The sequence below is a fragment of the Lonchura striata genome, chromosome 27, assembly GCF_050655825.1.
Source record: "Lonchura striata isolate lonStrDom1 chromosome 27, ASM5065582v1, whole genome shotgun sequence".
NCBI classification, from domain to species: Eukaryota; Metazoa; Chordata; class Aves; order Passeriformes; family Estrildidae; genus Lonchura; species Lonchura striata.
Window position 1 is genome coordinate 370183 of NC_140729.1, and position 23302 is coordinate 393484.

At 52.8% G+C, this 23302-nt stretch overlaps 2 protein-coding genes across 19 annotated transcripts in view; one reads left to right on the forward strand and one right to left on the reverse strand.

The window, feature by feature from the left end:
- TANC2 (tetratricopeptide repeat, ankyrin repeat and coiled-coil containing 2) overlaps positions 1-12057 on the forward strand; it is a 154792-nt gene extending 142735 nt beyond the window's left edge. For all 17 annotated transcript variants that reach the window (XM_021538563.4, XM_021538560.4, XM_077788385.2 and 14 more), the window contains 3 exons: positions 611-757; positions 2620-2720; positions 4486-12057. In XM_021538563.4, the coding sequence (XP_021394238.2) occupies positions 611-757; positions 2620-2720; positions 4486-6496 (2259 nt within the window). In that variant the 3' untranslated portion in view covers positions 6497-12057. The remainder of the gene's footprint in view (positions 1-610; positions 758-2619; positions 2721-4485) is intronic.
- A 374-nt stretch (positions 12058-12431) lies between these two features.
- CYB561 (cytochrome b561) lies at positions 12432-16706 on the reverse strand. Of its 2 annotated transcripts, XM_085561625.1 has the most exons (7): positions 16500-16706; positions 15415-15609; positions 14493-14700; positions 14225-14323; positions 14047-14150; positions 13812-13969; positions 12432-13228 (listed from the first exon to the last, which is right to left on the reverse strand). In XM_085561625.1, the coding sequence occupies exons 3-7, from the start codon at positions 14692-14694 to the stop codon at positions 13030-13032; spliced, it is 762 nt and encodes a 253-aa protein (XP_085417751.1). In that variant the 5' UTR covers positions 14695-14700; positions 15415-15609; positions 16500-16706; the 3' UTR covers positions 12432-13029. The 2 variants fall into 2 exon arrangements, with proteins under 2 accessions (XP_085417751.1, XP_021394157.4); XM_021538482.4 differs by lacking the exons at positions 15415-15609; positions 16500-16706 and adding an exon at positions 14826-14979.
- Positions 16707-23302: the final 6596 nt, after the last annotated feature.

A 23302-nucleotide genomic window follows, 5' to 3' on the forward strand; every position in this document is an offset into this window, starting at 1 on the left:
AATAGCAGACATGAGTCACCTTTGAAGGTGACTGTTGCATACCAATAATTATAAAAGGAACCCACTTAACAGACTTAGATGTAGAGTTTCAAATATCTGAAGTCCAGGGAGGCGAATCTCACTTACCCTGTTTGTTCAAGTTCAGAGCCACAGCTCATGACATTTATCTTTGCTATTGCAGAAGCTTCTCTGTGCCCCAGAGCTCCACCCCAAGTCCCACAATTTGTGTCCCTTATCCTCCTGGATGTGTATTAAGCTTTGGGTGAAGGGTGTTTTCCAGGAATGGGTGAAGGGTGTTTTCCAGCTCAAAAGACCATCCAGCCAAGAACCAGATGGAGTTGTATCGAGTTAACACCATTTCTCCACGTTTCCTGCTGTAGTGTGACAGCTCTGTATGAAGTGGGAGATCTCAACTTGTGCAAGGCATCTGCCTTTCCAGCTCAGATGTTCCCTTGATCAAATGTTCTGCCCTTCTTTTCTAGGAAGGAGCTAAGTAGTGAAGTTGTGCTTCCTTAGCCACCTAAAACATTGGTTGGGCTGGTGAGTGAATTCTCTGCAGGGAGGTATACTCAAACCAAGGATGACTTTTGACATGTTTTCCTTCTAATAGAAAGGTAAAGTGAAAGAGGCTGCCCAGCGCTACCAGTATGCTCTGAAAAAATTCCCCAGAGAAGGGTTTGGAGAAGACCTGAAAACCTTCCGTGAGCTGAAGGTGTCACTGCTTCTCAACCTATCCCGGTGTCGAAGGAAAATGAATGTAAGTGTCCCCTCTTTTCATGGCACAACCAGACAGCTTTGTGCCTCTGCACAGACATGTCCTCCCCAGTCGTGCTTTGGTCTCTCAGCTCTCTCCTCTCTATAACCTGGTTGTCCTTCACAGAGCACTGACATTTTATAATTCCAAAGCAGTAGGGATTTAGTATGTGTTTCAGATGATTAAAAATTCATTGCTATGTTTATAGCACTTTGAATTTTTTATTACTCCCTTTTGATGATGATGTTCACATCGTCATATGGGGGTGGAGGCATTTTCCAGATTTCTGGGGCAGCAGTGAGGAAGAGCCAGAAGATATGCTCCTTTGAATACTAATTAATTTCAAATGAAGGAGCATATGCTTAGGGGGGTTAGCACTTCCTCAGGGCAGTGACTCATCCAGAAACACCTCCACAAGACTCCCAGAACTTCCAGATCCCTGTCACATTCCCCACTGCAATCTGGCAGCATCCAGCAACCAGCTCATGCAGATGCCTGTTCTGCCACCCTTCCCTGACTTGGAGTGCAGCGGCTTTAACTTCCACAAATTAAAGTCCCCATAAACTCAGTGACATAGCTGAGGTCATGAGCCATACTGGAGGGGAAGGAGCTTTTGGGACACCTTCATTTCTTTTTCACTGAGGAAGAAAGATGGAAAACAAGGGGAGTAAAACCTTAATGCTGGTGAACAAACACAGTTTGGAGAAAAAGTGTGAACCTTCTCTTTAAATTAGCCAATTCACAGCTAATCAACTCCAGCTCTTGTCCTGTGCTTTGAGCACAAGATTTTTGGGTTATCATTAACTGGGGAATGCAGGTTTTGTGATAGAAAATTCTAGAGGGTTGTAATTGCTCCTGCAGTTTGTGCACCTGTAGATGAGACCATAAAGATACCCGTCTCATGACTGCCTTCCCAGTTCAGTTTGTTGGACAGTAACTCCTCAGAAACTGCTACTGCAGGTACAAACAGAAATATAAGGTTCCCCAGGCAGGGCATGCCCATAACAAGAGTTGGCATCACAAGTTTTTGAACAAATCAGGAGCAGCACTATTCAGTCCTTTCTCCCAGAGCTGCTCAGGTCATAGGCCAGTGCAGCAATCCAGAGCAGTGTTTGGCTGTGAAATGGAATCCTCCCCACTAGGAGGAGTTCTCCTTCACAAGTGCTGAGCTTAGCAGGATGTGAAGCATTCAGAACAAGGCAAGGGAGGGTGGTGACAGGGTCTGAACCAGAGTTGATAATCTGGTTTTATGGCACTGCCCCTTGAAAGCACCCACAGCAGGCCCATCCTACACGGTCACCCTCTCCCTGCTTCCAAACTATCCTCCCAGGTGAGCTGTCATGGAGAAGTGAGGAATAGTGGGATTGATAGGAGACCTTTGCCAGGCAAGTCCTGTTTGCAGCTAATGGAGCCCTGTCCTTCACAGGCAATTTGCTTCAGCCCCTTGAAGAATGTCAGTGTGTTCGGGGAAGCAGAAGGGCATGGGAAAGGTTTCTTATTGCTTTCAACTATGGAAAAAAATCGTTCATGAGATAACATTCCAGCCTCTGCAAGACCAGATGTTTCCTCAAGACTGTAGATTGTTGGAGAGGGATTTACATGCACATGTTGGGGACACAGTGAGGCTTGCTGGCCTCTGTGGGTGATGACAGCAACTTGGGTAAACAACACCTGAGTCTTTGGAAATGCCATCATAGCTCCGTCAGTAAATGATGTTGAATCCATGTAAAACATTCCAAAAACATCGAGTTTTCCATGCAATATGAAAAAGAAAGTCCATACTAAGTTTGTTTTCTTCCATGCTGTATGTATTTTTATTTCTAAATTTATTCAGTTACTTACCTGCACACCTATTCAAATGACAGGATTTTGGAATGGCAGAGGAATTTGCCACTAAAGCACTGGAGCTGAAACCGAAGTCTTATGAAGCTTACTATGCAAGAGCAAGGGCCAAACGCAGCAGCAGGTGAGGAGGGACAGAGAGGAGGGTGTGAGGGGCCAGTCTCTGCGAGCCTGTCACGTCAAGGGTGGGCACCCACCCTGCAGAGCCAGGCAGTGCCCCCGTGGGAAAAATGGCCAAGGAACATTCATTAGTGAGATCACAGATGTCCTAAACTCCAAAGTAATGCCCTCCCTCATTTGGTGATTTCTGAGTCGAAATGCTTTGAGAGGTTTGTCTTAGCAGCCCTTTCTGCCCAGAAGATGATGCTGACCAGCTGGGCAGTGGCTGCAGGCAGGCACTGGCCACGGAGCTTCCAGCCAGAACTTGTGCCCTGGGCACTGCAACCAGCTCCTGGAGAGCTGCAGCACAGGGATCTCCTTTGTTCACCTTCCTCCCTGAAGGCTAAAAGATGTGAGATTAGATCCATTTGCCATTTCTAATGAGCAGCAGGGCTGCTTGAGAGTCCTGGTCTCAAGGACTGGGCACCCTGCCACCACTGCATCTCTGTTTAATTGGCAGCCAGAACGTCTCACATGGCAGCACAGGTATGTGAGCCCCTCTGTGCAAACATCCCAGCTCAGCAAACATCACCAGTGTGTGACATTCCATGCTGGAGGCAAGTGTGGAACTGGGCCCCTGGCCCAGGTGGTCCAGGTCCACCAGGTCCTGATGTGGAAGGTGAAGTCATAACCTTCTGTTCCACAGAGGAACCCTGCAAGCTGAGCTGTGCACACACCTAATGCCTTTCCTTTAATGGTTTCCTCTCCATTGTTTGCAAAACATTAAGAAGAACCTTAAGCCCCATGTTCCTTTTCAGATGATAATCAGCCTCCCACATACCAGTGTCATTTTCTCCCTGGGTCTCTCCAACAGAAGCTGTAACCACTTTGGCTTTACTTCTTCCTGTCCTAGTCTATGCCCAGCAGCACCCCTAGTGTCACACAGCTGTAGAAGAGGAGGCCTTTCCTTATTCCTGATCTTCAATGGCTTGTACAGAAGATTAAGCTGGTGTTGGGAGATGCTGGGGGGATCACGGATGGAGAGCTTTTCCCCAGGTGGTGGGTTTTCCCAGGTCACAGTCATGTTCAAACACATAGTTTTGCTCCAGAGTGAACAGTGTCCCTGTAAATGACAACCTCCTTCTCAAAGCTCCACCTCCCAGTTACACCTCTTGGGCTGGCCTTTCCCTCACAAAGACTTCCCCTGGGCTCACAGCCTCTGGCACATCGCTTGATTGCTTCATTCCAGAGAAGTTAGCCAAATCCACTGCAAAACTGGAGAGACAAGCCTTGCCCAGAGCGCTGACCTGTGGGAGCCCCTGAGCTCTGGAGCTAGGCCTGACGCTGCGTGGTCTTGGCATCTGGCAAGAGTTAAATTTTCACTGGCGTAAGTGGTTGTAGCTCTGTCAGAGCTTGTTTAAAGCAGTTGGCGAACTGGGCTTGCAGTGATCAATGTGTTGGTAAAGCAGAGATGAAGCTCATGGTGATGCTAGGGGGAGTAATTAATTAGCCCCTAACGTTACCTGCAGAGGCAGGCGTGTTTGCTAGTCTGGGTTGTGCCATCTAAGGACTGTGTTGCCTTCTTCTCCAGAATTTTCCTTCTGTTTGAATAATGCAAGTTCAAGGGAGGCCCATAAGTCAGCGTGTGAGAGGTGCAGCAAGCAGTAGCAATCACAGCTCTCTCCCTCAGTAACACGCGCAAGCCACTTTATTCCCCTGGAATCTTTGAAAGCAGCTCCATCCAAATCCAAAGTACTTTCAGTTCTCATTTCTGTTCCTTTGTCAAGCAGGCAGTTTTCAGCAGCCCTGGAGGACCTGAATGAGGCCATCAAGCTGTGCCCTAACAACCGTGAGATCCAGCGGCTGCTGATGCGAGTGGAGGAGGAGTGCAGGCAGGTGCAGCAGCAGCAGCAACAGCAGCAACAGCAGCAGCAACAGCAGCAGCAGCAGCAGCAGCAGCAGCAGCAGCAGCAACCATCACCTCCACTCCCAGTGGAGCCAGAACCCGAAGCCCAGCATGAAGAGCTGTATTCTGTGCAAGATATCTTTGAGGAGGAATACCTCGAGCAGGATGTAGAAAATATTTCCATTGGCTTACAGACAGAGTCCAGGCCAAACCAAGGGCTGCCCATCATCCAGAGCCCACCTCCATCTCCAGCTCACAGGGACTCTGCCTACATTTCCGGCTCACCTCTTGGCTCTCATCAGGTCTTTGATTTCAGGTCCAACAGCTCTGTGGGTTCACCGACCAGGCAAGGGTACCAGTCCACATCTCCTGCTCTGTCTCCAACACACCAAAACTCACATTACAGACCCAGTCCTCCACACACATCCCCAGCTCACCAGGGCTCCACTTACCGCTTCAGCCCCCCTCCCGTGGGAAGCCAGGGGAAGGAGTACCAGAGCCCGCCGCCGTCTCCGCTGCGCAGAGGCCCCCAGTACCGCGCCAGTCCCCCCGCGGAGAGCATGAGCGTTTATCGCTCCCAGTCCGGCTCCCCGGTCCGCTACCAGCAGGAGCCCAGCGGGGTCTCCCAGCTTCCTGGCAGACCCAAGTCTCCGCTCTCCAAGATGACGCAGAGATCCTTCCAGATGCCCCAGCTCCCCGTGGCCGTGCCACAGCCAGGGCTGCGGCTGCAGCCAGCCAAGGCGCAGATCGTGAGGAGCAATCAGCCCAGCTCTGCCGTCCATTCCAGTACTGTCATCCCAACCGGTGCCTACAGCCAGGTTGCCCACTCGATGGCCAGCAAGTACCAGTCGTCCTCAGGGGACATGGGGGTCAGCCAGAGCCGGCTGGTCTACCAGGGCTCCATTGGGGGCATCGTGGGCGACAGCAGGCCCGTGCAGCACGTGCAGGCAAGCCTCAGCGCGGGAGCCATCTGTCAGCACGGAGGGCTGGCCAAAGAAGACCTTCCACAGAGACCATCCTCAGCTTACAGAGGGGGGATGAGGTACGGCCAGACACCTCAGATTGGGCGAAGCCAGTCTGCCTCCTACTATCCAGTGTGCCATTCAAAACTTGACCTGGAGCGTTCTTCCCTCCCTGCCAACCAGCTGGGCTCTCCAGATGTGTCTCACCTCATAAGAAGGCCCATCACAGTCAATCCCAGCGAAATCAAGCCTCACCCACCGACTCCAAGGCCTCTACTCCACTCTCAGAGCGTTGGCCTCCGCTTCTCCCCTTCCAGCAACAGCATCTCCTCCACGTCCAACCTGACTCCCAACTTTCGCCCCTCTGCTTCAATTCAGCAAATGGAGATTCCCCTCAAGCCAGCCTATGACAGATCGTGCGATGAGCTGTCTCCAGTCTCGCCCACGCAGGGGGGCTACCCCAGTGAGCCAGCCCGTTCCCGGACCACGCCGTTCATGGGAATCATAGATAAAACTGCTCGGACTCAGCAGTACCCCCACCTCCATCAGCAGAACCGGACCTGGGCTGTGTCGTCAGTGGACACTGTCATTAGTCCTACATCACCTGGCAATCTGCCCCAGCCGGAATCCTTTAGCCCACCCTCTTCAATCAGCAACATTGCCTTTTATAACAAAACCAACAATGCACAGAATGGCCATTTGCTAGAGGAAGACTATTACAGCCCCCATGGGATGCTGGCCAATGGGTCCCGGGGAGACCTCCTGGAGAGAGTCACCCAAGCCTCCTCATACCCCGACGTCAAGGTGGCAAGGACGCTGCCCGTGGCGCAGGCCTACCAGGATAACCTGTACAGGCAGCTCTCCAGGGACTCCAGGCAAGGGCAGACGTCCCCAATCAAACCAAAGAGACCATTTGTGGAGTCTAATGTGTAAAAGATACTTGTTGGAGTGAGACCCTCATGTTTTCAGCACACACTTCCAAGCTTGATTTCCATGCATACTATTATTATTATTACTATTATTATTTTTATTTCTCTTTGATAGCTACATGATCAAGTTTCTCCGGTACTTTATGTGGTGGTCAGACAGCCATGCACGTGCTCCAGCCCTTTCGTTCCCCAGCTGACTGTGAAGCCAGCATCAGCCGAGCCAGTATCATTTGCCCAATTCCAGCAAAGTTCCAACCAGGATATCTTAGTCCATGGTGTGGGGTGGTCCAGAGATATCCCTACGCAGCAGGAGGTAACCAGCTCTTTTTCAAGCAACAATTGCCTTGGATTTAAATTGGTTTCTTTTGTTTCAATGATCTCTTACTCAACTCTAATGGGAATTCCTAGGGAGTTCCACAGGAGCCTTTCCCAAGGCTGCATCCCCAGGTCACCGTGCCAGCCCTCAGCGATCCGATTTAACACCAGTAGCTGTGCACAGCACCCACAGTACCCATTCTGATTCTGCTGGCTTACAGCACTTTCCTTCCTTATTTAACTTGTCACTGGCCAGAATAGGTGGGGATCACACAGCACTTTGCCAATTTCCAAGTACCTCCCGGGTGCCCTCACACTGATTTCTTTGCTCTGGGGCATTTTACAAGCATTGAGGGTGTAAGGTTGGCCCTTTGTTATGTGTTTTAATCAGCCAAGAGAATTGGCCAGGAGCCTCTTGTGCATGAGCTGGGGTTGCACTAACTTCTTCACATGTTGGCAGACTTCACCTCACCCACAGCATTTGCATGGGTCAAGTCAGTGTGGGGACTTCATCTAGGGGGGATTTATCACTTGCAAGGAAGAGCAAAAATCTGACTTACGAAATGGTATTCAAAGAAGAAAATTGCAATTCTTAAAATCTTTCTACAGTTTTTTATGATGAGGATGTAGAACATGGCATGATGGTCCCAAAAAAGGAAGGGTCCTTCTGCAGTCTCAACCCTGCAGCATCCCTTCCCTCTGGCTCAGTCCTGCCAGGGAGCAGGGGCTGTAGCAAGGCCTATGCTCCTCTGAGATCCTCTCTTCCCAAAATCCTGGAAAGGGACACCATGTTCCATATCTGTACATGGTAGAGACCATGTGCTGCTTTTTGAGAAGCTGTAGTTCAGAGAGACCTATTTATAATTTATTTATGTTATCTATTTCAGGAAATTTTTCAGTTCAGGCTATTTTTTTTTTCCTGTTATTTTCAGTTTTGTAATCAAATGAAAGTCACATAAAGACAATGTGAAAAGCAGGGGCCGGTACCAAAATCCTTTTTAATCGGCTTTTCAATAATTTTTCAATTATTTGCTGAAAATTTCTTTTGAGGTGGGGGGAAGAACTTCCTTTACTGATTCCTTTATTCCTGGTGGGTTTGTAATCTGCCTTTTGTGTTCTGAGGGTGAAGGGTGGGATGACGGGGAGAGTGTTAACGCTGTAGCTTGTTTTAAAGCAAACTAGTGCCTGTTGCCCGATGCCAAACCTCACTCATATCAACTCTTGGGAGTAGTTCAGTGCTGAGCAGGGGAGCAATACCTCCAAAGGGCTACTGCGAATCGATTGCAAGACTTCCTGAACCAAATCACGGGCTCCAACCTCTGCTGGCGTGAGTGAGCATATCCCAGCAACACATCACTGCAGCTGTACCCTTTCACACCAGCTCAGGACAGGGTCCTAAAGCAAACCCTGGCTTTGATGGGGCATTTCTTTTCCCTGTGTGGCTCAGCACATCTCATTGCTATTTCATTGCCTAACTTGCTCAGAGCAAGCTGGGACATGCACACCTTGGGCCAGGGGAGGCTTGTGTCTCATAGACACATGGAGAATATTTGGAAGGGGGGGTTCCTCTATGAGTTTTGGCAATTTTGGGGGGCCCCAGGGACCATTTGGTCTTTGTCAAAGCCAGTATTTGGATTGAGGTTGGTGTTTTCTTCCTTGAGATGCAACCTAGTGCTGACTGTGTTTTATCCCAGGAGTCTGTAAGATGGGGGGCTGGCTGGGACCCCTTTGATGGTGGGTACCCCGTGGGGACACCCAGCTCTGTGCATGGCTTCTCTCCTTGAAAATGGGCTGTGATGGCTTTCTTTCTTCCTCTCATTTCTGAAATAACATGCTCTGTGTTGTAAGGAATAACTGATTTCTCCTCCACATCCCACATGCCCATAGCTGAGAGACGTATCCTGAGTCTGGAGCAGCATCAGTCACTTTGCTTAGTGCCTCCCATCCTCCAGCTTTCTGCCTGAGTGAGTGGCTTCCTACCTATGGCTGCTTCTTTGAAAGGAAAAGGTAACCCATTTCAGCCCTGTCCCTGTGTTGTCCGGCCGGGTGAGACGCCGCCGGCGCTCCTCTCCCTGCCACGCCAGGGTGGTGCAGGGGCAGTGGAGGAGCCCTGCCCACGTTCTGCTTCCACTACTCACTGGCCTGTGCTCCCAGTCCTGTCCTTCAGAACATCCCCCCACACCACTCCTGTGTGTAACTTCCCAGTTTCTGAAGATGCTTTAAGGGAAAAAGAAAACAGCTCACGCTTTTAACACAACCACAAAGCTGAAGAAGGCCTGAAACACTGCAGCATGCAGATTTTTTCACGATTCCACGTGTTACATTTTCCACAGGATTCTTGCACTAATGGTTTTCCATCTGTTCTCTCTGTAAATGGGTGCACTTTACTGTTTGAATTTGTTACTATGATAAATACTGGATATTTAAGCGTGAGTAGTGTCTTCATTAGAAAAATAGCAAAACAGCTCATGTCTCAGTGTATTTTTCAAAAAAAAAGAAGAGAAAAGAAACAAAGCAATGAATCATAATATTTATAGCACAAGAACTGACTCCTGTATATAAGCATCAACTGAGTAATTTTTGAATACAAAATTATTTGCAGTGGTTTTAAAGCACTTCCCTGGCAATTCTGCTTAGGAAAAGTTGAGGCAGGATGGCTGCTGTGGTCACCAGGTGGGTAAGAAGCACATTTCTTCTTGAAAAAGCTGTTCTTTCTCAGTCCCCTATGTCTTCAGAGTCATAATTTGGTCTTTGCATGAGGAGAAGCAGGGGTCATTCTCTGTTGTGCTGGCATGGCCCCATTGTGCTTAGGGGAGCACAAGTTCCCTTCATCCTCTACCCTTAGATCTGGGTCTGACAAGATCAGGCCACACTGTGGGATCACACTCAGTTTCATACAGCTGTCCTGTATGTCTGTGCTGTGTATTAATTACTTTTTCAGTAATTAACATGCAGGTCAATGCTGCCAGCTGGTGCCTTCATGCCCTCCTGACTGCAGTGGTACCACTGGCAAGCCCCATCTTTTAGCAAGCAGGATTTTGGGTCCACTGAGTAAAGCCAATTCTTGAGGAGACTGAAACTTCAGTTTTCATTCTTGGGGTACATGCTGAAGGCAGTGCTAGAAGTGATGCTGAAGCTGACCCCTTTCTTTAGCCAACCTTCCCACCAGGTGTCTCTCATCCTCACCTGTGGCTGCTCCGAGACCCAGGTGTGCCGCTGCAGAGCTGGAATCTTCTCTTCCAGCATCAGGTGTGGGTGTCTGCCCCATCTCTCAGTGGGGGTTCATTGGCTCTCGCTGTTCTCCCAGGTCAGGAGGATGCTGTGCTCCCAGGGGAGTGGACACCCACATGGTGGAGGGCTCTGCAGAGTCCCACCAGCCAGGCTGGGGGTGGCATCAGAGGGCTTTGGACAGAGTCTTGAGAGGGCATTAAACTGCTTAGGAAAAGGAGGGTTTTACAAAGACACTTTGAAGGAAGTATAGCCTGAGCTGCCTTCTCTGTGTCACTGTTTGGGAGAACTGTGATGGTTCCAACAATCTGAGATCTGTGTCCATTGGGCTGTCCGCTGTGGCACCAGTGCCCAGCTCAGTCTAAGCACTGAACTTTTTGGTTATTTTTCTTTAACCTGACTGTAAAGAAAACTGGTGGCTGGTGTGAAGGTGGCTGGTGTGAACGTGTGAGCGTGCATATGCCAAACACTGGAGTCATGCTGGGATTGGGTCTGGAACCAGGGTGGGTAGTAAAGTGGGAGCGGTGCAGTCTCCTTTACAAAAGTTGCTGTATATTCAGGGTTACCCAGGAGAAGTCTAGCTAAAACCGAAGTGCCAGCTCTGCCTTATCTAGAGACCCAAGCAAGCCAGCGTGCCTGCTCGTCCTCCGCCTCCTCGCCTGGGGGGTCCTTGGTGCGCTGCCGCGAGCTCCTTGGTGGTTGTACTTTGCTGTACTCTTGGGAATTTGAGGTTACTCTTCTACTGGTTTATCAGCATTTACCCAAGGGCTTAGGGAAAGAGCTGCTGTACCTGCTGGGACCTCCGCAAATCAAAGCCTTCACCCCACGCCGGCTGCACTTTGCAGGCTGGTGGAGGGTGTGTTGGACACAAAGCACAATGGTTGAAAGTGAATCTGCATTTTTTTCAGCTTTATGTGAATAATTGCTGGATTTTCATTCAATCAAACTCTTTTTTCTAATATAAACCACTAAGGGCTCAATTCTTTAGCAAGATGCATTCGTGTCCAACTCTTGACTCTACAGCTGGATCTCACCAAACTGGTACAGACCGACCCAAGAGGTCACAGCAAGCGCGGCCATCATGGGGAAAGCCACCAGGCACCCAACCCACCAGCCGTGTCCTTCCCCCTGCTCGTTTTCTAGCTGTCATGGTACTGGAGAGTCAGCAGCCGGGTCCCATGGGATGGGATCACATCCTGTGGTTGTGAAAACAGAGCTGCTTTGCTAAAAGACTTCATCCCTTTGGGCGCTGCTGTCCAGGGACGGCGGTGGGGAGGCAAGTGAGGGTCAGAATGGGTAGGTGGGACAGTCCTGTGCCCATAGAGCTGGGTCCCCACAGGTCTGCCTCGCTGTGCACTGCTCAGCCAGCCACTGAGAGCAGCGCTGTGTGCTACAGAGAGTCCATTGTGTTGCTACACTGATAATCCAGAGACTCGTGTGGACTCTGCCAGTACTGCCGGGCTCATCCCTGTCCAGCCTTTTCTTTGCCATAGTGTTGTATTCAGCGTTCCATCTCCTTTCTGTCTTCACATCCGAGAGGACCTGAGTTGGGTACAAACACGTCCACTACACCTGCCTTGTGCTTTGTACAACTCCCTGGTTGCCATCCTGTGAGACACTTGCTGGGAAGATCTTTAAGACACTTAAATTTTCCTTTAGCTTTTCTATAATTCAGATGTAAAGGACTTTCTCTCTGTACAGTATATTATCCAATGCATGTTCTGTTCTCTCTGATATATTGAACACCACACAGTTGTGATATTGTGCAGTGGGAAGAGCAGCCCCTGCCAACAGCAGAGGCCTTCGCCTCTCAACTCTAAGGAAAGAAGAAAACATATTTTTTCCTTTGCTGTATTTGCTTGAGCAGAGTTTTCTTGTCTGTACATGTGAGCTGTGAGATAGATGTGAAAAGTTCAAAAGAATGCATTTCCCCCCCCCAAATGTATACAGATTGTAATCTGTACAATGAAAACTGTATGTATGAAAAAATGTACCTATTTATAAATGGTTAACACTTGGAAATGGTGTCTAGGCTGCTGTTTGTCCCACGCTGGGGTCAGTGAAGGAGTCTTCTGATGCTTCTTGGTGTGGAAATGATGGTGTGAGAGTTGGGTCTCACAGTCACTGCCACCATGGGACTGGGGACAGAGACCTGGGAACCACCAGGAGTGGGAGGCGACAGAGGCAGCACTACTGCTGCCACCAGCAAAAGACATATAATAATATAGTGGATAATAATTGTAACACCAAGTGCATGGCCAGACCCTGGAGATGTCCTCATGGGGCCCCTCCCCAGCCCCTCAGGCAGTTCCTCTCCTAGCTGCCCTCGGCGTGTGGAAACTCAAGGATACCCCAAAACTGTGACCTGGGGGGGCAGAATCAGGAGGAGGACAGGGTTAGTTGCAAACATTTATTAGGTCAGGAGCATCCACTGAGCAAACACATCATGCGTGGGGAGAAAACACTTCAGACACAAAGCTGCTGAACCTGCACAGGCACAGGGTCACTCCAGACCCCCAGGGAGCCCTTTAGGGGAGCATCCTCTCAGTGTGGCCGTGCTGGAGGGTGAGGGGCTGCCAGTGAGTGGGACATCCTGGTGGTGGCAAACATCCCCTCTGTCCGTCAGCACCGAGAGCAGCCTGTAGGCTTTGGCCGCCCACAGTGCAGAATCTCTACTCCCACTCCGTCCCCAGAGCAGGGAGGAGGAAGAGCTTGGAGACCCCTCTCCTTCGTGCCCCTGCCAGCCCCTGCCCTGCCCACAGCACTGCCCTTCCCACAGGGCTGGGGTGGGTTTGGGAGTCACCAGGGCCTGGTCTGGGCAGAGCTTAGGATGATCAGGACCAAGCTGAGTCCAGTGGGCAGCATTGCACCAAGCATGTCTTTCTCCAGCTGTCCTTGTCACCCGGGGCTAGGCAGAGATGCAAACACCAGGGACAGGGTGCACAGGAGCATTTCAGACAGGGAGCCCATGCTGGAGACCAGGAGCTGTGGATGTCACTGGCTGCCACCACCAGGGCTCTCTCCCTCGGTCAGAGTCTTGAAGTCCATGGACAGGGCCAGCTCCTCTGCCAGTGGTGGGCGCTTCCACTCCTCCCGTGTCAGCACATAGCCCACCACCAGCCCAAAGGCCACCAGCAGCACCCCCAGGGTGTTGGCCAGGATGCCCTCAGGCACAAAGTGGCTGTAGGAATCACTGCAGGGATAGAGAGCGATGCTCAAGCCTTGAGGGATGGGTGACCTATCCCTATCCTGGCTGGGACCCCGTCCTCATCCCCATCCCCATCCTTCAGGCACACACCATGGGGAAGGTTCCTTCCCCACATCAGAGCAAGAGAGGAGCGTTTGTGTTTTGCTCACTTTTGGGAGAGACGCTCGGTGACAGCAGATTAAACTGGTGGCACAGTCCTGTACTAGGGCTATAGCAGCCCAGTACCCTCCCTGCTGGAGGGAAGTGGCTCCTGGGGTCTCTGCAGTGCTGGGTCTGGGGGTGAACCCAGTGTGCAGCTGCAGGAGCAGAGGTCTCAGGGACGCAAGTTCCTGAGTGGTTCTGCAAACACCTGGGTGCGGGGAAGTGGCACTGGGCATTTTATCCACATTCCCAAAGAAAGCTGTTGTAGGATATAGCCCCTTCTTAGACTTCATCTGGTAAGTGACTCAGCAGCAGCAGAAATAAAGACCTCGAGGGGAGATTTAAGAGCCACAGACTGAGCAGGGACAAGGACATCCCTCTGTTGGAGGTCTGGGGGGCCACCCCTCTCCCCAGTTCAGTCACTCACCTGATTTTGAAGAGGAGCATCTCAGTAATTCCCAGCAAGCAGGAAGTGATGGAGAGGATGAAAAGGGTGATGCCAAAGAAGATGTGCTGGGGCTTGTACCACCCTCTCAGCGAGAAGGAAGCACCAGGGAACAGAAAGAAACCACAGCCCAGGAGCCACTGTGGGGACACGGGGATGTCATAGGCACTGCAGAGACCCATCCTTGCAGGGGGGCCAGGGGCTTCCCACCCCTTACCTGCAGGAGGTAGAGCACAAAGGTGGCCATCCCACACCAGGAGTGCAGACTGTACATGTCAGAGATGCCCTTAGCCCGGTGTGACTCGAACACAGCGATGATGCCTGCGGAGAGGAACCTGTCACCACCAGGCCTGCATCCTGCCCCGTCCACCCCTCTGTGGCAGCCCAGCACTCACCCACGAGGGCGATGACCAGGGCCAGGCCATGGAGCAACGCGTGCAGCATCTTGGTGGAGCGCTTGGCCTCGTGCCTGAACACCCGGTACACCAGGAGAGCTGCACAGAGAGGGTACCTGAGCATCCACAGGCATCACCCAGCATTGCCCAGGGATGCTGGTGCTCCTTCCCTGTGTCTTTTGTCACCACTTTGTCCCCTTCGTTCCCTGCCTGACCACAGCTTTGGAGGCTGCGGCTGGGACAGGGCACGTCCCACCGTTCTGCTCACCGTCACCTTGGAGGAACACCATACCCAGCACCATGCAGAGGGGGTGGGCGTTGAACTGGAGGGGGCTGTGCCAGGCCACGCCGCCCCGGTAGCGGCCCAGCCAGGCACCTGTGGTGGCCAGGAGCATCAGGCCCAGCAGCTGCGACACGGCCACGTAGGCCGAGAGCCCGGTGGGGCTGGTGGGCGGCGGGGCCCCGTCCATGGCAGCCTGCAGGGACAGAGAGGAGGGGCAGCGAAGCCACAGTGGCCCCGAGGGACAGCAGGTCCCTGCTGGCCGAACCTGGGGTGAGGTCCTGCTCCGAGCAGCGTTCGTCACCTCTGCTCCACCCTCACCTGCCGGAGCCGGACACTTCCTGGTCTTGCTGCGTCACCCACACCTGGAGGTGGCTCCCAGCCTCCGTGGCACACCCATCCCCGTGCTTCTGCACCTCCTGCCTGCTCCTGGACTCCTGTCCAATCCTCCCGTCCTGCCTGCCTGCTCCTGTCCTTCTTCCCAACCCTCCCGCCCCTGCCTATGCCCTGCCTGCCCCATTCCTGCTGCCCCAGCCCTCCTGCAGCAACCGTCCCTCCATCCACCCCCCTCCATCCTTGTCCTTCTGTCCCTGCCTCCGTCCTTTTCATCCCCATCCCTCCAACATTGTCCCTCCATCCCCATCCCTCAATCCCCATCCCTCCCACTCCATGCCCATCCCATGTCCCACATTCACCCCCTCCCCAGGCCCCCCACTCCCAGACCCCCACAACAACCCTCAAATCCTGAGAGGAAGGAAGTACAAGGGTAAGCAAGGGACTCCTCCCTGATAAAAACAATGGCCCTCGGGGACATGGGGCTGAGTGACCATCTGTGCTGGCGGGGGGACAAACACATGATGTCACCCAACCACAACTACACCAGACCCTTCCCATGGCCCCCACAACTCACCTGCACTATGCTTTGTGCTGAGTTATCCGTCAATGGACCAGAGCCACCTCCACCACTGTCACAGCCGCTTCTCCTCTTCCCTGGCACCTGGAGCCAGCAGGTCCCAGTCCCCAGGGCCAATGTCCCCGCTCTGCGCTGCCTCTGGGGAGGAGCCCCCCACCAGCTGTGGCAGACGGACCCACGATGCTGCCAGGACTGGGGGAGCATGGAGAGGGGAAATGCATTAAGGCCATGCACACACTTTATTCCCAGCCACCTTTATTGGATCAGCCAGATAAGTGGGTTAAGCGAATTGGTTTATCCCATTAAGTTGCACTGCAAAGGCCGCCTGTGTCCAGCCTCACTGCCTGCGGCCATGGGGTGCTCTGTGGGATGGGCAGGGAGACCAGGCTGGGGGGGACAGTGAGAGGCACCAGCTACCCCCATATCACAGGAGCCTTCCCCAAACTCTCCTCACACCGAGGGGCTGCTGGCACATCTGAGGGCTGCAGATGGGGGACCCATGTATCCCTATCCTGCCCTCCCACCAGATGCAAACATCTGGCCCTGCTGGCAGTCCCACAAGGCAAACACAGCCCCCAGCAGCACTGAGAATGGAGGGACAGGCAATGAACCCTCCCAACCACAGGGCCTGACAGCAGGACACAGGGCATGCCTGTGGGAGTGGGATATTCTGAGTTGCCCATTAGCCACCACTGAGTGCCAGGAAAACTGGAGGTGACTGGACCCCTTCCAGGACCTGCCTGTTCCCCTCCCAACCACTGTCTCCCCTGCAGTTCCAAGCACATCCACAGTTCCCCCTTTACAGGGCAAATCCATTGCTCCTGACTTGCGGTGGGGTGTTTTCTCCGGTGAATCCCATGCCCTGGGTGGGGAGGATGCACATTCCACAGCCCGGCAGCCCCTCACTGTGGCCTCTGGCTGGGACTCTCCAAAATGCCAGGGGGGTCTCAGGGACCGTGTCTGCTCTCGGTGGGGGTATATGCTCATGCAGGGAGGGGATTCTCTCCAGTTCATAGCTGAGACAGATCTGAGTGACAGACTGGCAGATACCCACACAGCTCCCCTGTGTCCCCCAGCCCTACCTGTGGGTGCCGGGTAGCGCTGCCTGTGCCGGGCCCAGCGGTGACAGTGCCTGAGCAGGGACAGGGACAGGGCCACCGCGTTGGCACGGCAACGAAGCGATGACAAAGCGAGAGGGAGCTGCACCCCAGCACAGCTGAGAGGGAGCGTGTCAGGAGCCGAGGCAGGGGGGCTGCAAAAGTGAGAGGGGGATTGTGGCAGACACATTCTTCTCTCTCTCAGGATTTTTTCATAGAGGAGCACAGAGAGAAGAAAGAGAAAACAATTTCTATTTCTGCTCCTTGTTTTTCCCATGTGGAATGTGTTTGGAGAATTGTTTACCTGGGGTGATGGCTTGATTGGATTCTGGTGAGGATTGTTTGAGCCTGATGGCCAATCCAACCCACCTGGGGCTGGGCTCTGCCAAGGATCACGAGTTGTGCCGAGTAAGATGTGGTAATTAGAAAAAGTAGGTTTGTAGTTTTAGTATCTCCTTTAAATAGTATAGTTTTAATACAGAAATCATTCAGCCTTTGGAACTGGAGTCAGACATCACCATTTCTTCCCACTGGGTTCACCTGCATTTACAGTAGGGGATCACCACAAGCAGGGTCTGTGTATTCTGGGGACAGTCCCCAAGGAGGTAAGTCACCAACAGTGTCTGTGACACTCCACACCCCCTGTTCCAGGCACCCACCTGAAGCCCTGCACCCGGAGACACCTGAGCCCTGAACAGGCCAGGATGCACCAAGCCCTACCAGGTCAGCCCGGGGACCCTTCCCTGCACAACACCAAGGACTGTCCCCTGCGCAGGGGCCTGGTCACAATTTAATTTGTGTTTGGGCTTTGCATGGGTCTGGCTCATCCCTGCACCCACCGGCAGCCCTGGAGTGACGTCCTGGGAAGCAGAACCCCTTGGCTGGGCCGGTGGGTCGGGCAATGGCAGAGGGGGACATCAGGCCCCGACCTCCATCCGCCCCGCCGCGCCCTTCGAGCACCACCGGGCACGTCCTGCACCCCCAAGAGAAACCCCTGAGGGAGAAAAAGCCTGGAGACAGAAGAGGAGGGGAAATAAGGTGAACTGGGGGAAGAGGAGGGGGTCCCCATCTCAGCTTTTCCTGGCCGAGTGCGGGCAGGGCCCCCGGGCGGGCAGCGCTGCGCACGGGGGCGAGCAGCACCCCCGGAGCACCCCCTCCCCTGTGTCCCTGTGTCTGTCCCTGTGTCCCTGTGTCTGTCCCTGTGTCTGTCCCCCTCTGTGACACCACTAGATGTCACCAGGAGCCCGCGGCGCGCAGCGCCCTGGGGAGGGAGGGAGCGCCCCGAGGATCCGGAGCATCCTCGGCCCTGGATCACCCCTAGGAGACAGACACCAGGCACGGACCGGGTAGGAACGGCAGCAGCCTTAAAGCTGGACCCCCAGAAGGACCCGGGGCACCCCGAGAGCCGGAGCACCCTGGGGAATCGGCGCGCCCTTAGTCGTGATGGGGTTCACAGCACCCTGTGCCCTCAACCACCCATGGGAGCTTGGAGCATCCTGGGACTCGGAGTTCCTGGTGGGATCTGGGGCTCCCGTGGCGCAGAAGATCAGGAGTAACAGCCTCTATTGAGGTGCCTTCTCTTGGGCGCTCGAGTCTGCTGTCACCCACACAGAAACCCTGGGTAAAGGCACCTGATGTCCCAGCTGAGACCCCCACCAACATCCCCGTTCCTTTTGTGCTGCGAAGCCCCGAAGGTGGGAGCGAGCACCGCCGCCACGACACGATTCAGGAGAACCGAAACCCCGCTGCAGCCCCAGAGCCTGTGGAGACCTGACACAGCAGCAGCAAAGTCCGGGGCAGAGTCCCAGGGCCACCACCCGAGCAGAGGGAGGGAGGTTCGAGATATGGGGTATGGCACTGCCAAAGGAGTCACTGGCACCACCCAGCCTGCACTGGGGCTTTATCACTGGTTGGAAAATGATTTATCAGAGTCCTCTGCTAAAGCCATAAAAGCCACCATAAACTGAAAACCTTCAGCCATTGGGATCTGCCGTGGCTGAGATGGGCTGGCCAGGGGGCTTGGCAGAGCAGAGGGAGGACTCCCCCCACAACAGCCCAGCTGAGACCCTTGGAAAATCCACAAAGGGGATGAGATTTGGGGATTCATCCTTTAGGATACTTGGCAAGACATAAAGCTTCGCTCTGATGAGAACAGCACTGTGTAACCCAATACCAAATAGGTTTAGAAATGTTTATAAACATATGTTCAGCTGAACTATCTCAACTTCCAGCAGACAAGGAAAGACAACGGCCCTTAAGCCTTCAGGATTAAATGGAGGTGGATCTTATCCCATCCTTGCAACAGGAAAAATGTCAGTGTTTGCTGAGGGGCCATGGTGGCAGCCAATCCAGGGACAAATGAGCCGCTTCCCTGCTGAGTTCCTCTTACCAGGGAGCAGTGGCCATTTATAATGAGCTCTTTAATTAAAGGCATTGCCAGGGGCATAATGGCTTTATTAAATCTGCTTTAGCTTTCCCCAGGCTGGAGGTAATGAAATCCTTGCGGTACTGCTGGCATGGGCATGTGTCAGTTAGGGACCAGAACCTGTGCTGGCTGTCCTGGCATGGACCTGCCGGTTGAGGGGATGCTTGAGACCTCCTGGGCCTCTCAGGGATGCTCAAGGCCTCTCAGGAATGCTCAAGGCCTCTCAGGGATGCTGAGAAATGTTCAGGGATGTTCAAGGCTGCTCAGGGATGCTTGGGGGATGTTCAGGGATGCTTAGAGGTGCTCAAGTGTGCTTGGGACCGCCACAGCTTCCTTGAGATCAGTAAGGTGAAGTAGCTCTGGAGATGCTGCTCCAGCTCCCCAGCTATTGGCTGAGCCTGGAACCCGTTCCAAGTTTGTCCTGGGCTGTCAAGGATCCAGGGATCAATAAGAGCATCATCAACTGATAATTGAAGGAAAAACCAGCAGTTCTTGTCCTTGCCCAACTGTGCCTCCCACCTCAGCATGGGCATCTTCCCCCTCTCTGCTACAGATTATTAAATTACCATTTTGCTGATCTGATCTAACTTCTTTTTTTTGTTTGTTTGTTTATTTATTCTCCTTACTAAATCAAATTCTTATTGCTAAGAAATTATAATTTGCAAGATGCCTCCCCTGAGGATTGCGATTCAAAAGCCCAGCTGCCTTGGAGGAGCCGAGGTGCAGCCTGAAACAACCTCAGCTGCTGCTGTTCCATGTGAAACCCCAAACCTGGGGCTAAATTAACCATTTTTCACTAAATATAAGAGAAAAAATAACAGTTATGTTGGAAGGTTCAGTGGCTGTCAAGAGGGTGGCTGAGGAGTGGATCGAGATTGAGCACTAGGTAACATCAAAGGGGTTGATCTCCAGTTCTCTGGGGTGCTGTGAGGTCTGAAAAACAGGTAATTCCCAGCTGGGACAAAGCTTCCTCAAGAACCTGGATCCTTCCCAGGCTGCAAATCAGCTGGAAAAGACTCTGGTTCTCCTCCTGGCAGCAATTAAGCCATCCTGTCCTCCTCCTCGCCAGGAACACAACTTTGCTGCGTGGGGTGGGTGATACAATCAGCCCAGCGCAGCCCTTGCAGACACTTCATCTCCTTCAGGAGAGGCTGAAGGCGAGTTTATGGCCATTCTTTAATAGCAGCTTGGATAAACAGTGTCGATAACCCGTACTGGGCTCCCAGAGGATGATTAATGCTCCTGGAACAGTCACGCTTGCTCGCCTCAAGGCTGGATTGTTTTCCTTTATTAAAGGTGGGGAGGGAATAATGGACTTTGCCATGTTTTATTGGGTTGATAGGTGCAGAGGGGAACATGTTGGCCTCTTTGCTCACCCTCCCTGTATCGTGCCCAGCTCTGGCTGAGTGGTAAAGGTAGGGGATGGAGTGATGAAGGATGAGGGATTAATGATGAAGGACAAAGAATGAAGGATGAGATGAAAGATGAGAAATTAAGGTGGAGGAAGGAGGGATGAAGGAGGACAGATGAAGGATAAAGAACTAGCAATGATCTCTCACCAGGTTTTTACTTCTTGCTTTGTGATGTTCCTGAGTGTACCTGCCACTGTGCACATGTGGCTGGGATCTTCCCAGGGCTGGACTACTGGGGTGTCTACATTTATTTAGGACCCTTCCAAAACATGGGAATCATTTAGGAGCCCTGAGACCACCAGTGCCTTCAGCATGCTGCATATCCAGGGTCTTGCAGTGTCACAGCACATCCTCAGGGCTGTCTTTGCAGTGGACAGATCCCTGGGCTGCTGGCACCACTGCCAGTCTGGGAGTGAAGCTGAGGAGATGGGATTGTGAAAACCACTTGTCTGTCCCCTTCCCACTCACCTGCAGCCCCACCGAGCCGCCCAGCTGGGGAGAACACATGGTCCCTCTCAGGCTGCCCCGTGCAGCCACCAGCCTGGGCCACATGCGGCCCCACACCTGCGCCAGGTCCGGTCTTGGCAGGACAATAAACCCTTGTCCTAGGGCAGGTATGTGCTAGAAGGAGTTTTTATGGCGTGGGGTGGAAATTGTGATGATAAGGAGCTTTCTGCTGCATTTCCCAGAGTGTACACGTTGAGTGATAAGCAACACTTGCTGTCGTGGGGCCAGGGTGAGCTCCCCCACAGCTCATTGCTCCCCATCCCCACTCAGAGGGGACACACCAGGCTTTCAACACACCTTAAATCCAGGGAAAAGCTGGAACAGCCTCACACTGATGCCACAACTGCTCAGCAGAGACTTTTTGTAATCAGACAGCAGGAGCCCTCTTGCCATTACAGTCCTCAAATCCAGGTGACATCGAGGGGCTCCACCAGCCTCAACATTCACTGGAATAGCTGAAAATTATCTTAGCAATCAGAGGTCTGAAATAAATGGTAAAAAGCCTGATTGCTTTGGGCATTTCTTTTATTTTTTGGAAGGCTGAGAAAAAAAAAAAAGCCATTTGTTTAGATGAAAAATTTGGACTGGAGGGGTGTTTTTTTCCCTTCTCCCTCATGACAGCATCACCACAGCTGGGAAAGCAGCTTAGCGAACGATACACTATGATAATAGATTGAATTAATCAGTAAATAAAGCAGCCGCCTTTAAACTCAGGGTCTGGAGAGGGAGGAAAAATTCTCAATGTGTTGGTTTGTACCAACAGGTGCAGGAGTCGTCATGCCCATGAAACCACAGCCACCAGGAAAAGTGACACACAGCACTGCACTCTGGACTAAATAAAAGCTCCTTTTGGCTCTAAATAAGGAAGGAAGGATTTCTCTGCAAAGGGGAATCCTTTCTCTCACCTCCAGAAACTCCTTGGTTCTTTAGAGAGATGGATCAGACAGAAGTTATGAAGCAACCTTGAACCCTCTAAGAAATGGTGGGATGGAGAAGCCAAAAATGTGGTTTATAATAGAAATCCCCAGCCAGAGGCCTTAGGGCTGGGATATACCCACATAAATCACCAAATCTTTCCAGACACCACCAGGGCCATCCCCAGATTCCTGCTCCTTTGCTCCACCACACCTGCTTACCTTTTCCCATCACACCACCGTGATGGACACCTTGTAACCTCTTTACTCTTCTGGGAATTCTGGACTGCACCGGTGAGTGGCCCTTTCAGCACTGCTGACTGCGGGAAGGGAGATTTTGCAGGTCTGGCAAGCCAAGGAACTGACCCAAAATGCTGAGAGCGAGTCATGCTCCTTCGTGTGTGAGGCACCGCACGGTGTCACCGCCGATGCTCTGCGGCGACAGCCCAGCCATCACACACGTGTCCGCGCACACGTCCCCGGGAGGGGGAGGACAAAGTCCCCACAGAGTGATGATGGCGATGCAAACCGATGGGAAGCATCCTCTGGGCCAGGGCAGCTGCCGGGGACATCGCGTCTCGCCCGGCGTCCCCCAGCCCACGTCCCCGCGAGCAGTTCTGCATCCGTCTCCGTGGCAACGCATTTTTCACATTCTTCAGCATCTCCTGCCCCTCTGGTCTGTGGTGCAGGCAGCGCCGGGTACCCTGCAGGCTGGGAGCAGAAGGATGTCCATCACCCACCCCAGCACCCTGAGAGCATGGGGAGAGCAGGGACTGGTCCCACTGCCACACAGGATGCCCACAGGTGACTCAGAACCCATCCTTGGTGAGTGCTGGAGCACAGAGTGGATTTGGGGAAGCACGGAGGTAGCAATGAGCACCTGACAGCTTGCAGGCATCTCACCTGCCTTCCTGGACCAACAGCCACATAACCTGCCAGTGCTCTCCTACATGTGGGATATTTTTCTGCCTAATGCAGCTGGAATTGTATAAGATAGGGTGACACAGAGCCGTGGCCATCCTTGGAGATGCAGCCTTCAAGAGGAACTTTTTCTCCTGCACCAAGCCCAGCAGCAGCAGCAGCAGCAGCAGCCCATCTTGCACCAGCCTTGGAAGACACTCTTGTGTAAAAGGATGGAGCACTACCCTTCTCCTGAAGGAGCATCCATTGGACACATCAACTTGGAAAAGGCCTCAAACACTAGGATTTCTGGACACCAGTGGCATTGCACAGACTGTTTGGGCCTCACTGATCTCCTGAAACCCCCACTGGTGCCAGAGGCTGCACCACGACCCAGAGCTGGGAAAACCCCTCCCTGGCGCAGCTGGGAACAGAGACTGGAGGGGGGCAGGAAATCTCCATTCACTGGCGCTTGGTCTCCAGCCAAATTGGACCCAAACCAACCTTTTTTTTCCAACTTCCCAGTAAACTGGACTTTCCAGAGAGCTGTGGCTGGTGGGGAAAGGGGTCAGCAAGGGGGCTGGAGCCTCCAGCTCTACAATGTCCAGGCTCACAGGTGATGATGGTGCA